The sequence below is a fragment of the Phocoena sinus genome, chromosome 4 (genome assembly GCF_008692025.1).
Source record: "Phocoena sinus isolate mPhoSin1 chromosome 4, mPhoSin1.pri, whole genome shotgun sequence".
NCBI lineage: Eukaryota > Metazoa > Chordata > Mammalia > Artiodactyla > Phocoenidae > Phocoena > Phocoena sinus.
Window position 1 is genome coordinate 99360356 of NC_045766.1, and position 17184 is coordinate 99377539.

General features: G+C 38.2%; 1 protein-coding gene across 1 annotated transcript in view; it reads right to left on the minus strand.

The window, feature by feature from the left end:
* EPHA6 (EPH receptor A6) overlaps positions 1-17184 on the minus strand; it is an 863031-nt gene that overhangs the window by 17778 nt on the left and 828069 nt on the right. Inside the window, exon 15 of the mRNA XM_032630346.1 lies at positions 13606-13755. Coding sequence (XP_032486237.1) covers positions 13606-13755 — 150 coding nt within the window. The remainder of the gene's footprint in view (positions 1-13605; positions 13756-17184) is intronic.

Sequence of the window (17184 nt, forward strand, 5' to 3'; positions counted from 1 at the left end):
TCAAAATTAACTTAAGACATGTTGATTCCACCACCTTCATATATTTTAAATCTGCTCCAGTTTTAATCCTCTCTTCAAATGATTTATTTTTCATTTTGATCACTGCAACAACCGCTTAACTAGTCTTTTTGTTTCCCCTTTTCCTCCCTCAATCATCTCCTGTAGTGCACCCAAAGCAATCCTGCTGATGTGAAACTGTGCACGTTCCTGAAATTCTGCAGTGGCTCACCATGACCCTGGCTCTCAGTCCTCACTTCTGGCTGCATCCTGTTTCCCCTTTGCTTTGGCCACTACAAAACACTTGCAGTCTCTCAGCTGGGCAAGCCGAGTTCAAGATCAGGAACTGTTTTTTTCCCATATGTTCCCAGCATCTAAAACAATGCCTTGTCAAGTCAAAGAATGAGCTCCAATTGTCATATATGTGACCTATGAAAGCTTTATATTAACCTTTATCTTCATTAACATGTCTTTTGTGGGAAGTTTTGTTTTATAGGTATTTCTGATTCCCTAGTCAAGGACTGACAGGGAGCCAGGAGCATATGGGGTGTTTTGTCTAAAAGACTAAATGAGGTTTATTGTTTTAGGATATGAAGGGGTGATAATTAACTAGAGAGAATTTTGTTATCAGTATGGTTTTATGATAGCTGTAGCCTGTCATCCTTTGGAGAAGAGTTATACAAGGTTATACCCTTATTTTAAAATGTAAGAAGAAAATTAAAACAAAGTGAAAAAATATGAAAATGACTGCAGTGATAACTTCTATGCAGAGGTAGAAGAAATTAGATTCTGTCAGAAATTATCATCTAAAACCTGGCTGGTTATTCTAAGTAGATCATACTGGTTCCTTGTCAATGACACTGCAATTTTTAGCAGCCTAGAATCTACACAAGGCTCAGTTGGGACACGTAGCAGACTGTTCTGCTCTTGCTGAATCTGATGAGTTTTCCAATTGTGTTGGCAGTTTCTGAATCAAAGCAGGCAATGTGCACCTTTTATTAAACTAGGCAAACAAGGAGTAGACAGTCAATATGAAGACACTGAGATATCCCTGAACAATACTATTGAACAAAGACTGCTTGGGCTGTGCAGGGAATCACATTATTATAACACTGCTAAACAACTCCTAAAGAGAAGCACATTGAATTTACTTATTTAAAAAGTTATTTTAAAAGAAACTGTCTCAAAATTTTAGCAAGGGCTGAAATGTACACTAGTAAATGGACTGTGAAATGGTTTTACTTCTATCTTCCCTCTAAATATTCATGATGGTTTTGTTGATAAATTCAATTCATCGACCTTAATTTCAGGTTGAAGGGGGATGGTGAAGCAAAGAGTTCCAGTATATCCTTACTTTTTGTGATAATGATTACTTATAGATATTAGGACATTTAGGTTTATAAAACAGTAATACTGAAAACACTGGTAATGTATTTTCCTGATATGCAATATAATGATTGTATCTGCATAGGCAAAAGAAAAAACGAAAGGAAAGAAGTAGTTATAAGTCAATAACATTTATAATATTATACCTATTTTCTTAGTCAATATTTTTCAACATACAGAATTTATAATTCAGTGAAAAACAATCAAAATCCAAATGAAATTCAGTGTACATTAGAAAAAGAGGGGGACAGAGTGATGAAAGAAAAAGATACAGAAAGAAAACAATTTTTCCGAAGCTAATTTATAATTTAAATCATTAGAGCATGGAAACCTAAGATTTCCTTTCAAATTTTAAGATGAAGAATTTCTTAAAACCTTACACTTAAGACAGTTCTCTAACCTCATTTCTTGGAAGTTGAAATAGAATGTCAAGGATCTATAAAAATGGAGAGTACTTGCACTTAGTAGGTTACCACCTTTCAGATTGTTGAATGAGTGGACAAAATGGGGGAAAATATGAAGTGTAGGATTCATAGGTTAAAAGGTTGCTGATGATATGATTTATGGTTTGGAAAATATTTAGCCCTAACAGTTGAAAGTCACACCTTTTCTTTTTTGGCCACATCACATGGCTTGTGGGATCTTAGTTTCCCAGCCAGGGATTGAACCCAGGCCCTCAGCAGTGAAAGCGCTGAGTCCTAAACACTCGACCACCAAGGAATTCCCAAAAGTCACACTTCTTGAGACTGAGATAATTAACACCTTCTAAGCAACCATGCTTCAGTTTTTAAGTAGTGGAAAGAGCATTAGTGAAGGAGTCACCTGAACTTCATCGCTGTCCTAAACAAGCTCTGCTCTTAGGAAAGTCTCTGTCTCCTCATTAAGAAAAGGAAACTGGATTCAGTACTTGTGATTGCACTTTTCAGCTCAAAAAGCTATGTTTCTAGAGTCAGTGAAACTGAAGGCTTAATCTGCAGGACCTCTGGTAACATCTCTTGATCTCCAAGTTCTGTAGCGTCCAGATCTAGATTTGGCTTCCTCTGAAAGGACTGTTTCCCACAGGGCTCCTGGTGCAGAAAGACAAAAATCCAGATAGGGACAGACTATATCCCAGTAAACTAAGACTAGGAAGATTTGGGGAACCATGATGTTTTTGTTTTGGTTTTTAATTGGGGTCTAGTTGCTTTACAATATTGTGTTAGTTTCTGATGTACAACAAAGTGAATCAGCTATATGTATACATATATCCCCTCCCTCTTGGACCTCCTTCCCAACCCCCCATCCCAGCCATCTAGGTCACCAAAGAGCATGGAGCTGAGCTTCCTGTGCTATACAGCAGGTTCCCACTAGCTATCTATTTTACACATGGTAGTGTATATATGTCAATCCCAATTCCCAATTCCCAATTCATCTCAGCCCCTCTCCCCATTCTCCTATGTCCACATGTCTGTTCTCTATGTCTGTGTCTCTATTTCTGCCCTGCAAATAGGTTCATCTGTACCATTTTTCTAGATTCCACATATATGCATTAATATACGATATTTGTTTTTCTCTTCTGACTTACTTCACTCTGTATGACAGACTCTAAGTCCATCCACATCTCTACAAATGACCTAATTTCATTCCTTTTTATGGCTGAGTAATATTCCATTGTATATGTGTACCACATATCTTCTTTATCCATTCATCTGTTGATGGACATTTAGGTTGTTTCCATGACCTGGCTTTTGTAAATAGTGCTTCAATGAATATTGTGGTGCATATGTCTTTTTGAATTATGGTTTTCTCAGGGTACATTCTGGGTCATATGGTAACTCTATTTTTAGTTTTTTAAGGAACCTCCATACTGTTCTCCATAGTGGCTGTATCAATTTATATTCCCACCAACAGTACAAGAGAGTTTCCTTTTCTCCACACCCTCTCCGGCATTTATATTGTTTGTAGATTTTTTGATGATGGCCATTCTGACTGGTGCGAGGTGATACCTCATTGTAGTTTTGATCTGCATTTCTCTAATAGTGGTGTTGAGCATCTTTTCATGTGCCTCTTGGCCATCTGCATGTCTTCTTTGGGAAAATGTCTATTTAGGTTTTCTGCCCACTTTTTGCTTGGGTTGTTTGTTTTTTTGATATTGAGCTACATGAGCTGTTTGTATATTTTGTAGATTAACCCCTTGTCAGCTGCTTCATTTGAAAATATTTTCTTCCATTCTGAGGGTTGCCTTTTCATCTTGTTTATGGTTTCCTTTGCTGTGCAAAAGCTTTAAGTTTAATTAGGTCCCATTTGTTTATTTTATTTTTATTTCCATTACTCTAGGAGGTGGGTCAAAAAAGATCTTGCTGTGGTTTCTGTCAAAGAGTGTTATTCCTAAGTATTCCCCTAAGAGTTTTATAGTGTCTGGTCTTACATTTAGGTCTTTAATCCATTTTGAGTTTATTTTTGTGTATGATGTTAGGGAGTGTTCTACTTTCATTCTTTTACATGTAGCTGTCCAGTTTTCCAGGCACCACTTATTGAAGAGGCTGTCTTTTCTCCATTGTATATTCTTGCCTCCTTTGTCATAGGTTAGTTGACCATAGGTGCATGGGTTTATCTCTGGGCTTTCTATCCTATTCCATTGATCTATATTTCTGTTTTTGTGCCAGTACCATACTGTCTTGATTACTGTAGCTTTGTGGTATAGTCTGAAGTCAGGGCACCTGATTCTTCCAGCTCCATTTTTCTTTCTCAAAATTGCTTTGGCTACTTGGGGTCTTTTGTGTTTCCACACAAATTGTAAAATTTTTTGTTCTTATGGGGAACCATGATGTTCACTACTATGCCAGTTCCCCTCAACAAAGTATACTTTTTGGAAATATAAACACACATTTCAAATCTACTTTTCTGAAATAATTGTTTCTTTAAGAAGACAATGTTCTTAAAACTCAGGCCCAAATTCCCAAGCACTCTCTAGGAAAAAACCATATATTTCTTCATTGATGCATCGTTTCAATTTTAGAAAGATAATAGGCAACTTTAATAACATATTTCCTGGGCCCACTAAAAATATTGGAAAGCTATGGAAAAACAGTTTATGAGTACAAAGGAAAAGGGGATTTTAAAATATCCTCTTTGAGACATTTCTCCAAAGAAGATATACAGATGGCCAATAGGCACAAGAAAAGATGCTCAACATCACTAATTATTAGAGAAATGCAAATCAAAACTGCAGTGAGGTATCACCTCATGCCAGTCAGAATGACCATCATTAAAAAGTCTACAAATAACAAATGCTGGAGAGGGTGTGGAGAAAAGGGAACCCTCTTACAGTGTTGGTGGGAATGTAAGTTGATGCAGCCACTGTGGAAAACTGTATGGAGGTTCCTCAGAAAACTAAAAATCGAGTTACCATATGATCCACAATCCCATTCCTGGGCATATATCCAGACAAAACTATAATTCAAAAAGATACATGCACCCTTATGTTCATAGCAGCACTATTCACAATAGCCAAGACATGGAACCAACCTAAATGTCCACTGACAGATGAATGGATAAAGAAGATGTGGTACATATATATACAATGGAATACTACTCAGCCACAAAGAAGAACAAAATAATGCCATTTGCAGCAACATGTATGCGATTAGAGATTATTATTCTAAGTCAGAAAAAGAAAGACAAATACCAGATGATATCATTTATATGTGGAATCTAAAAAATGACACAAATGAACCTATCTATGAAACAGAAACAGAATCAGGGACATAGAGAATAGACTGGTGGTTGCCAAGAGGGAGGGAGCTGGGAGAAGGTTGGATTGGGAGTTTGGGATTAGCAGATGGTATATACAGAATGGATAACAACAAGGTCCTACTGTATAGCACAGGGAACTGTATTCAATATCCTGGGATAAATCATAAAGGAAAAGAATGTATATATATGTATATACATAACATATATAACTGAGTCACTTTGCTGTATAGTAGTAATTAACACAACATTGTAATTCAACTATATTTCAATAAAAAATAAATGTTTAAAAAAAAGAGATAGAATCTAGCATTTTAAAAGAACTTCCTTTACTGTAACAATCTGGCATTTTCTACATTTTAAAGATGAACATAATAAAAACAAGATATTTGTCCTAATTGGCCAAAAAAAAAAAAATCCCTCTTTGTAAATACGCTTTAAAGAGAAAAAAATAATTATAAAAATTATAAGAGCAGTAGACTGTAAATTTCTTCCAAATAGAAATTGAAGGTATAATTAATTTTTTATGAGAATGTTGCTGGTATGTATATATCTTCTAGCTTTGTGGTTATTTAGAAAAAAATATTTCTCTTGAAAATTATACTGTGTTAGTAGCATACTGGTTATTGGTTTCCTCTACTTGAAACCTTACTATTTGAATTACTTACAATGGTGATTGATTGAATCTCATAATATCCTCTATTACTCTTGCCTCTGTAACAGACATGCATCATGTTAGTGTAATTAGTATGTATTTAATTAAAATGTTGCCCTTGCCTGTGTACCAATAGTAGGAATTATTGAAAAATTGAGAAAAAGAAGGTCATTTTGAAAATTGCTTTGGTAGAAACATAATCAAACAAGTGTAAAAATTCCCTCTGTAATATGGAAGGTTGAAATAATGGGAATGGGCCTTTAGCAGTTTACTGTATCTTACACAGATCATTACACAAGGGCCATTACATAATAAAGTAGAGTTTGGAAAACCTAATCAGTGACAAAAATTGGAAATGACTGGACTCTCTGAGTCATAAAATTATACTGCATTTGAGGTAAGTGGATTCTCACATCCACCATTCTTGGCTGAAATATTGACCTATAATTGAGAAAGGTTATAAAATTACAAAAAGACAAATACAAAATATGGTAAAAGGTTATTTTCTTCCTTCTCAAATTTTGAAAAGAGGGATCAATTCAGGTAAGGTCAAAAGCTTATTTCTAACCACATCATCTATATAAAAAAGTATCCTAAAGCTGAACTCTAATTTTTTTCTTCAGGTAAGTTTCAGAAAGCAATCTAAAGCAAAACTCACTATTATATAAAAGCTTTTGAAAAGTAAGGAGGAAAAAAACCCCAAAACACTGAGGCAGTATTATGTTTTCTACTAAACCTCAAATGAGAAGTTCTCTCATAGTGGTTCTCTTTTTGGGAAACTGAACTAGCTGAGTAGCATATACCTAAATGATACCATACCTAGAAGGCATTTGGGCTTCAAATTACTTCAAGGTGAATCCTTCCTTCCCTCCCTCCCTTCCTCCCTCCCTCCCTCCCTCCCTTCCTTCCTTCCTCCCTTCCTTTCTTCCTTCCTTCCTTCCTCCCTCCCTTCCTTTCTTTTTCATTCATTCATTCTTTCTTTTTTTTCTAAAACAGCAGCATGTCAGGGAAAAAAAACAAAACAAACAAAATCCAAGTCTCCAGTCTTGCATTCAGATCATTAGTTTGAGCTAAGTTGCCTCTCATTTATGTGGTGCTAGTTTTTTTTCTACATATTAGCTCTGTGGGGATTTGATTATTTAATGTTGCCTGCTGTTCATGTTTTGCTTGCATTTTCTTCATTTAAGCACATTACACAGTGTAAGTGTTGTAAGAACTGCAGTGCCCTTGGTGTCCTCTTTGGAGCCAGTGTAGCTCCTAGCATTACAGTGTACTCCTACTATGTAGTAAACAACAATTATTTTGAACTTGGATGAAAATAACATAGAACATTATCCTGCAATACCTTAAAAAGAAAGAAAAAAATGCTAGAAAACAGCAAGGAACTATACACCTTCAATGTGCCTGTGACATGTTTCTGGTAATAGGCTAAATATATTGATGATTAGAATTTTATTTTAAGCTACTGCCTTAAATATTTTTAAGAAATATAATAAATATAGTACATTTTATAAATTTTTAACATCAAGACAAAAAAAAATACTGCAGAAAAGATTTATAGTTCCAAACAATAGTGAGTCAATCCACATTCTTTTGCTGACAGGAAACAATGAAAACACTTCTCTTGTGACACAGTGGCATACATAATTAAAGATGCTTTGATCTCATTACGTAGAGCTTGCGTGGTATGGAGACTCCTTTGAAAATTAGACTTCTATGGTATAGCTCAGAGGGTAAAAGCACACACTTAGGAGTAAGTAGGGGGCTTCAACTTCAGTTCTATCGTTAACCATCTAGTAACCTTGGGTAAGTTGTTTAAACTTTCTAGAAAGCCTCGTATCTACAAATGGGAGTAAAAAGAGTATCTATCTTAAAGAATTATTTCGAGGATTAAATGAGCCAATATCCTAAAATACTTGGCTCATAATAAATTCAGAAATTGCAAGCTATGATTATTACCATTGATTAATTAAATACCTTCTACGTACCAGGCGCTTTATATATATTATCTTTCACTTTTTCAAATCCTGCAGTTGAGTATTTTGAACTCCATTATAGTATTTTGAACCCCATTATAGAATCACACTTTTTCAAATCCTGCAGTTGAGTAATTGGGACCCCATTATAGACAGTATCTCAGAAAGCTGTAACCACTTGCCTAAGATTACATAGCCAGTGAACTGCAGAGCTGAGATTTCAACCCCAATCTTTCTAGCTCTAAAGCAGTGGCTTCTAACTGGGAGTGATTTTTTTTTTTTTTTTTTAGCGGTACGTGGGCCTCTCACTGTTGGGGCCTCTCCCGTTGCAGAGCACAGGTTCCGGACGCGCAGGCTCAGCGGCCATGGCTTACGGGCCCAGCCGCTCCGCGGCATGTGGGATCTTCCCAGACCGGGGCACAAACGCGTGTCCCCTGCATCGGCAGGGGGACTCTCAACCACTGCGCCACCAGGGAAGCCCCTGGGAGTGATTTTTATACCCCATCTCTGACTGGGCAATGTTTGGGGGCAGTTTCGGTTGTCATGACTGGGAGGGTGCTGCTCGCACCTAGTGGGTAGAGGCCGGGATTGATGTGAAAGATGCACAGGACAGCACCCCTGCCCGCACACCGCAACAAAGGATTATTTGGCCCGACAATAGTTCTGAGGCTGTGAAACCCTGCTCTAAAGCTCTCATGATCTTTCCACTACACCTGCTGCTGCAGTAGAATATAATGATGCACAGAGTTAATACTTTGGTGCCATTTGATACTGCAATAAATAAAACTGATCTTGAAAACAATGCACAGAAAAGAATACTATAGTATATCTCTGGTAGCACAACTGCTTTCCTTTGGGGACTTCCTTCCTCACTCCATGTGATTATGGGGAAATTGCTAATCACAGTGCTCCACCCACCTCCGAATGCACATGCTGGTACCTAAACCTTGCTGGGCCGATCATAGTGTCCGTTCCCTGGCATGGTTTTGGTTCAGAGTTGGGTAGAGCCCTAACACAGCCAACCAGTCTTCTCTGGGATTGGTGTATGAATTTTCACAGAGAGAAGGTTTCATTCTGCTGAGGTGGCTAAGCTGGAATGCTGAACCCTGGAGCATAAAGAAGAATAAAGCAAAGAAGAAGACCTTTGCAACAGGAGAACATGAGGTCAATGGACCTAGTGCTTGGGAAGCACTAAAAATCCTGCCGATCCCCGAGATATAGCACTGCTCAACGCCTTCTTAGTATCATGAATGAAAAAAATTATTTTTACTTAAGTGAGTTCACATTGAGTTTCTGTCATTGATAATCAAAAGTACTTTGAATAATAGAGTATGCATGCTTTTTTGGCATATTCTAAAAAATAGCGATGTTGCATTCACACAATGTCGTTTATATTAAAAAGGAAAAGAAGGCCTGAGGTCTACCCTTGAGGAGTGTACATTCTACTTGGGGGCAAGGGCAAGACTTAGAAATGCCAGAACTTCATCTCCTCGCCTACACAGAGGGCTCCTTGGCAGCAGGGGCTGGATTTTCTAGTTCTCCATCCCCATCCACACGCCCAGTGACTGGCATGTGTTCAAACAGTAACTGCTGAAAGGCTAAGCAGATGGCACCTACTGTTATGTTTGGTATGTCTTTTATGGACTAGTCCTGGGTACTCTGTGTTTTCTCATTTCCTTATGTACAGTCCTAATGTACATTACCACTGACCTTTGGGAAAATCATTACATTATTCACAAAAATAGATTATGCAAACTCAGAATTATTCATTGCAATGAAATATGCCACAGTCTGCAGAATGGAGGAACTATTTCATGAAAACTATCTGAAATTTCCTAAACTCATTTAAAATCCTAAAGCATGTTAACATTCCATATTTAACTAAGCCCATAAATTAAACTCACCAAAATGTAATAAAAATATAAAATATTAAAACAGAGGATAGTTGAATTTTTACTGTCTAAAAATGACTTTCCTTATTTAAAATACACCTTGGTTGCATAAAGTCAAACACGAGACTGAACTTTGATCAAACATGTGAAATGCAGGACAAACAGGAAATAATTCATATTTGGAGAGAGCAGCTTGGAAAGTTTTGATTAAGCTATTTCTGCTTCCAAACAGAAATTCTGGTTTCAGGATCTGTCACAGATACGCTGACTTCCAATATGTTAAGCTAAACAGAATTTCAACTCTAGTGCAGCAGCAAAAAATATTCACAAGATACAGAAAAGATTTTAGCTCTTAGGACTTTCCTCTCCTCTTGTATTGATCTGAGGACCTAGAGGGTTTGGCTTTTTATTTATTTTCCCCAGAACTTTTTGTTCTCCTCTTTTCAGATTCCTGCTTGCATATTCTTTGGTAGCCACTCAAAGACCATGAAAATAACCAGCTTAGTCCTTACCTGGTCCTTGAAGAACAACCAAGCTCTGGGCGGAGGAAGCATTCAGCCTTGTGCTGTGGGCAATGGCAACCCTGAATGAATGAGGATGGGCTTAATGTCCAGGGGTCTATTCCTGGCTGCAGCAACTTCTTCTGATTCCAGATATAGTCTTTGTGGCCAAATGAGGTTTAATAGACAGAATGGCTCTGTAAATGGTCATCTTGGACACAGATCATCAACACACATGGCCAGAATGGCTGGGTAAACTGTTGGGCACGATCCATGAAGGGAGGAGTTGACAACAGGGTTTGGACTACTCTAGGCAACAGTTAAGAACAATTTACATGGGGGTCTGTGTTGGAAACTACACATTTGGGCTTTTTCTCTCAGAGGCTGCTCTCCTAGAAAATCTGTCTTGCAGTCTGGTATCTTCACTTGTACATGCTCTGCTCTGTGGAAGTCCTATCGGATTTCTTGTATCTCCACAGAGATTCCTAAACTTGAGAAAAGAACAATCTGAATCATTCCTTTGCTGAGACAAGTATGATAAAACTATTTCTCCAGAGATTATAAAACCATAGCATGTTACTGTTAAAAGGGATATTAAAAATCATTTAACCTAGTCCTTTCATTGTATTTATTGGTCATGAAACTGAGGCACTTTCATTGTTGAATTATAGTCTACATAACCATGGCCGTGGTTACCAAATTGGTGGTACAATGTACCCCAGGCAGCAAGATGATAATCCAGGAGGCAGGAAAAATAATAGAACTTCTCTTTATGTTTATTTGTCTCATCCTATTGTAAGAAAGACTATTTATGCATGTCTAATAAGAATGACTATGACTTTTATGGCCATAATGAAATGACTGTTACAAATGTATTTGGCAATATATATAATATATTTAAAATCAAACCCCTAGCATTTCTTATCCTCCTTTCTTGCTTTTTTCCCCCAAAGCAGTGATTATCAGGTATATATTTTACTGATTTACTTAGTTTAAAGTCTGTTTCCCTCTTGCTAGAATATAAACTCAATGAGGGCAAGAAATCACTGGCCCATAGACTGTGAACTAAACCACCATGAAAGAGGCAGTTATCCCCTCTTCTCTTCTCCTTGCCCATAACGTCTTCTAAAAGGTTATTAGAATTGTCTTCTAATATCACTGTCAAAGCACTTACTATGGGATAGACCTAGTAAGGGATAGACCTTCTCTGTCACTGAACAAACCCTTAAGATACTTGGATAACTTGAGGCGGGGGTAAAGTAATGAGTGTGAGGTGTGGAGGGGAGGCTCAAGCAATTGAATGGAAAACGGAGAAGAGATGTGACAGGAGTTGGCTGTGTTTAGGGATTTTTCTATAGTCATATAGCCTTTGTTTCCCCTCATGAACATTCAGAATCCCAGTAGAGCTGACTTCCCAAGACTTCCCTTGGCTCTAGGGAAATCATGTCACTTCTCTAAGCCTCAGTTTCATAACCAAGTTCAACTCGGGTTGGACTAGATAATCTTTATGGTCCCTTCCAGGTGTAACACTTGTTTTCTGTTGTATCTCCGCTTCCTGAAACAGAGAAGGCACCCAATGAATATTTTTTAATGAAAAATGAATACATTAGTACGGTAGTACTTGTATACAATGTGAAAATAAGTATACATGTGTCAGTTGTGAATGCTCAAGAACTTTTTACTGGCAAGGATGTATTATTAGTAAAGTTTGGAGTCCTCTGAGTTAGGCAATTTTTTATTTTACGTCTGTCAGGAAACAGGTTAAGACAAGGATTAATGGAGTACCAGTTAAGGAGGGTACTTGACCTGAGGGCTCTTCTGTGCAGTGAAGACTTTAACTCATCTGGAGGAGGACTTTTTATTCTAGAGATCTGCTTGAATGGCCTATTTTAGTCACGTCAAAGTAGGACAGTCAGGCAAGCATTATCTTGGGTTAAGAGTGGAGCAGGAATTATGGTGACTGAATCCAGGGCTTCTATTACCTTGGATAATTGGTGAAAGAAAGATGAGTTCTTTCTGGGAGAGAAGGGACGAATTTCTGCTTCTGGGATTCAATTTTAAGAAGAGCTGGAGAGGTGGTCACAAGTTGCCCCAAACAAGGCCCAGAGACAGGAAAGAGCAATGAGCTCCTTCAAATAATATTCCCTGAAAGACAGTAAACTCTAGGCAAATGACCTGGATCCAAAAAGTCTAAGTGTTGGGAGTGGAGGAAAGGCTGCTGATTATGGCATACTCTGTACTTAAGGGCAAATGTTCTGCAGGACCGAGCCACCTGGCTTTGTGTTTTGATGATGTGCTTTAAAGAGCAAGATTGAGCAGTGTTTTACGACCTTGAACCTGCTGCCATGTAGGTTTCTGGACCTGGTATTCTCTGCGGAGTCAGTAGGCACCCACAGGACTGAGCAGGACTCAGCTTCTAAAGTAACACTCCAAGGCAGGGAGAAACAATAGCCATGGTGAGCTAACCAAAACCTAGTCTTCTCTGTGTCTGGCATTCAAAAGGGATAGACCTTCTCTGTCACTGAACAAACCCTTAAGATACTTGGACAACTTGAGGCGGGGGTAAAGTAATGAGTGTGAGGTGTGGAGGGGAGGCTCAAGCAATTGAATGGAAAACAGAGAAGAGATGTGACAGGAGTTGACTGTGTTTAGGGATTTTTCTATAGTCATATAGCCTTTGTTTCCCCTCATGAACATTCAGAATCCCAGTAGAGCTGACTTCCCATTGCCATTGTCTCAGAAACCATTCGATACTTGGAGGAAGCAAACGAGTAGACAAAGTCTCAATTCTGGGATGAGGGAGTGGGATATTAAAATATATTTGCAGCTCTGACAGCACGTTTACTTGCATTGTCAGGATCCTAGCATATTTTGACTACCGTCTCTACTACCTTGGACAGTCCATAGAGGTCAAATGTGTGTTAACCATCCTGTTCTATAGTATTATTAGCCACCAAGGTAGTTTTTACAGATAAAACGGAAACAAAACAGATTGCTAAGAGGGTCATGTATCTCAAAAGAACCATACTACATGACACATATTGATAATACATTGCCTGAAAGCATTCAATCTTTTTCTACTAAGGGATATCTAGTCTAAATTAGTTTGCTCTTTATAGTGGTACATTAAATTGCTCTAAGGAAGAAATGAAAAGTAAACATTATTCACTGGTTTTTGTTTTAGGCCAAGGCTCTTGCATAAGCACAGTCACACTACCTTAGAGTGATATATGTGGAAGTATCAGATGTAAGACACAGATCAGGTACTTACGTGACAAAGTCCATCAGCTGGCCCTTATGACACCAAATACAGCTCAGAGTGAAAGGCTGCTCGAGTTCGGCCACAGACCCTGACAACTCTCAGGAAGATAAGGGCTAATTTGAGTGAGGGCAAAAGGCATATCTCCTCATCAATGCTAATATGTCTGCATTCATAAAATGGCAGTTTAACTATGGGTGGCACTTACGTCTTGGTTAGACATTTCCCAGTAAGGTCTCTCTCCATAGGACATGACCTCCCACATGACAATGCCATAGCTCCATGCATCACTTGCCGAGGAGAATTTTCTGTAGGCAATGGCTTCTGGGGCTGTCCACCTTATGGGTATTTTCCCACCCTGGAAAACAAATTGGAGACTTTTTCAGTTGGGTCACAAGTGTATTAAAGATTGAAGTGGCATTGCAATTAAATATATTCCATTAGAAAGACCTAAACACTGCATTGGCATTTTAAATAAAAATAAAAAGAAACCAGAATAATGTTAAAATGTCAGAAATATATTTCCTATAATAGTTATTCAGTGAAAACAGCTTTAATGGGACATAAGTCACACTTCAGAAATATTTTATTTCATTCATTAGAGAAATTTATTTTCACTTTAGAATCACACAATTAAATCCACTATCATGCCATTTGAAGAATGTTCCAGATTATAGGACATTAAAGCTAAATATCATTCAACATTCATTAAACATTGTACTGCATGTATAAATAATAATGATAATAAGTTCTAGCTTAATTGAAGTCAAATGGTTAAATACAGAATTGAGACTTTTCTCTAAACAATTTAACGTTTATCAGAACTATATTTCCTTTCCCTTTCGCTCTTTTTCATCTGCTAGGATTACGTTTCTTTGAAATTTAAAAATCCTTGAACATTATACAAAAGCCCCTGAAAAAGATATCTTCCTTAGAACTCTTTAGTCTATATTTTTGTTCTATGGTCAAGTTAACATTTGAACATATTAAAGAGACTAAATTGCATGAATTTAGTCTATACTGTTCAGGTACTAAAGTCAGCTATTGCGTTATACTTATTTTTTACCAACACATTACACTTTATCTCTCAAAACACTCTATAAGTCCCTTCTTACTCTAATGACAAGAATAAAACTATTTACGCATTTGATTTACAATTTTTGAAATCTGCAGCTCCGAACAGCAAGTTGAGCGAAGGAGAGCAACCCTGGCACCACTAGATGGCGGAAGAGTACAACGAGCGGCTTCCAGACGGCGGTCTCCTACCCCGCGGAGAGGGCTTCTGTTCCCAGCAAATGATTTTCGACAGTCAGAAAACCCACCACGATGGCATTGTTTCATCATTATCATCACTTTCAGGACCACAATCATCTGATCACCCGCTGTGCTCAAAGTCTGGTGTTAGGGTGAATGGGGTGGAGGGAAATAAAGGGTGCATTCTCTGGCCCTTGAGGAATTTAGGGCGAACATCTTTAAAGAGGAAGCCGTTAATCGAGTAACCGAAACACTACTTATTTAGTAATCTAAACGCCACTTACTTGAAGGGAAAAGAGATTCACCCGCAATAGGAATAATTCGGTTTCACAAGGCAAATGAGAACATTAACAGAACCTCACTTTAAAGACTTGTGGCAAGGAATTCTTAAAAGGAACCTTGGGGGAAAATACCTTGAATTCAGTCCCCTCCTTTTACAGGTGAGCTGACTGAGCCCAAGGTTTAGAGATTTAGAGACTCTTCCCCACACTGTTAAGCACATAGTGTCAGCTAATGTTATCATAGTAGTATTGTGGAACATTGATATAAAGATGCAAATATTTCAGCATGGGGGGAAAACTAACTTTCATGTTTTAACACAGAGTATCTATAACCGTATATCACAGTAGTATAACAGACGGGAGCCTGAAACCTGGGGTTTTCACCTTTTGGGGCAGCACCAAATTAAGAGCAGGAAGTTAAATTTGCAAAGTTGGTGATGGAAGTTTAAGAGGGTGGTGAGTCCGGGAAGGGGAGGATTCATTCTTAAACCCGAAGTAGAGTTGCCAGATAAAATATAGGACCCACAGTTAAATTTGAATTTCAGATAAATAACAAATACATTTTTTTGTGTATTAGTATGTCCCATACAGGAATTATTTTTTGGTATAAGTACATCCCAAATATTGCACGAGACATATTCATACTAAAAAGATATTCATTGTTTACCTGCAATTCAAATTTAACTGGGCATCCTATATATATATATATATTTTTTTTTTGTGGTATGCGGGCCTCTTACTGCTGTGGCCTCTCCCGTTGCAGAGCACAGGCTCTGGACGCGCAGGATCACAGGCCCAGCCGCTCCGCGGCATGTGGGACCCTCCCGGATCGGGGCACGAACCTGTGTCCCCTACATCGGCAGACGGACTCTCAACCACTGTGCCACCAGGGAAGCCCCAGGCATCCTATATTTTTATTTACTACATTTGGCAACCCTTAACCCAGGGCATTAAAAAAATTCAGAAATGGGAACATGGTAAATGATCCAACAGAACACAGTGTTCTGAAAAAACTAGGTGGTCTATGCCGCAGGAGGGACAAGGCTATTCCGACTTGTGTTCGTGCACTCGCAGTGCAGCAGCCTTTGTTTTAGTGTGTGTTGTGGCTGAAGCTCCTCGGGCTTGTGGCCCTGCTTTCTGAAGCCACTTAAGTCAGGCTCAGGCTTCTTTCAAATATGGAAGCCACACTTCCAGAGAATAAATACCAAATCTGTAAATGTGACCTCAGAGCAGATGCAAGAGCAGCAGTCTCATCGAGCATTTCTGAATCTGGATATTTCTTGGTCTCTTCTGGCAAACTGTACGTGGAAGTGTGACTTGTTAGTCTGCTGGGCTGTTCCTTTGCTAAATAAATCTGTGTGAGCTCTATTGAGACAGGCTAAAGAACGGAGTTAAGGGTTATTTTATGTGCATTCACTTATAAATGACATCTCATATAAATGAGTCACATATAAATTTATATTTCCTATAGCTAGGTATCACATATAAATGATAACTTTATCACTTTCCTTCCTAAGATTTTACTTTTTTCCTCAAGGGGAAGATATTACAGAATGTTTGATTAATAAGCATTGCTACATGTTATGGACTGAATTGTGTTCCCCCCAGAATTCATATGTTGAAGCACTAACCTTCCATGTGACTGCAATCTGGAGCTAGGGCCTTTGAAGAGGTAAAATTAAATGAGGTCACGAGGGTGGGCCCTAATCCAATATGACTGGTGTCTTTCTTAGAATGTGAAGAGACACCAGAGGTGTGTAGCACAGGGAAAAGGCCGTGTGAGGACACAGCAAGAAGGTGACCACCTGCAAGCCAAACAGAGAAGTCTCAGGAGAAGCCCAAACTGCCGATACCCTGAATCTGGATGTCCAGACTCCATAACTGTGAAAAATAAATTCTTATTATCTGAGCCACACAGTCTATGGTATTTTGTTATGACATCCCTAACAGACTAATACACTACCCCCATTAAAAAAATCAAAATTTTTTCCCCTAAGATGAGCAACAATGCAAAAAGGACAGTACATCTTTATTTCAGGTTTTTTCCCCAAGTGTCATATTGTAATGGAAAGTGTGAGTTAGAATAAATCTTAAAATATTAAGTATGAAAAACTGGCACGGAAGTTTTAACGTAGGAGATACTAGTCTCATTAACAAAAACGCATGGTAACATGAACCTGACAGTATGCACAAAGTGCAATAATTCTGAGCATATATGGGATGGAGATAAGAAAGCATTCAAATCTTTTTTC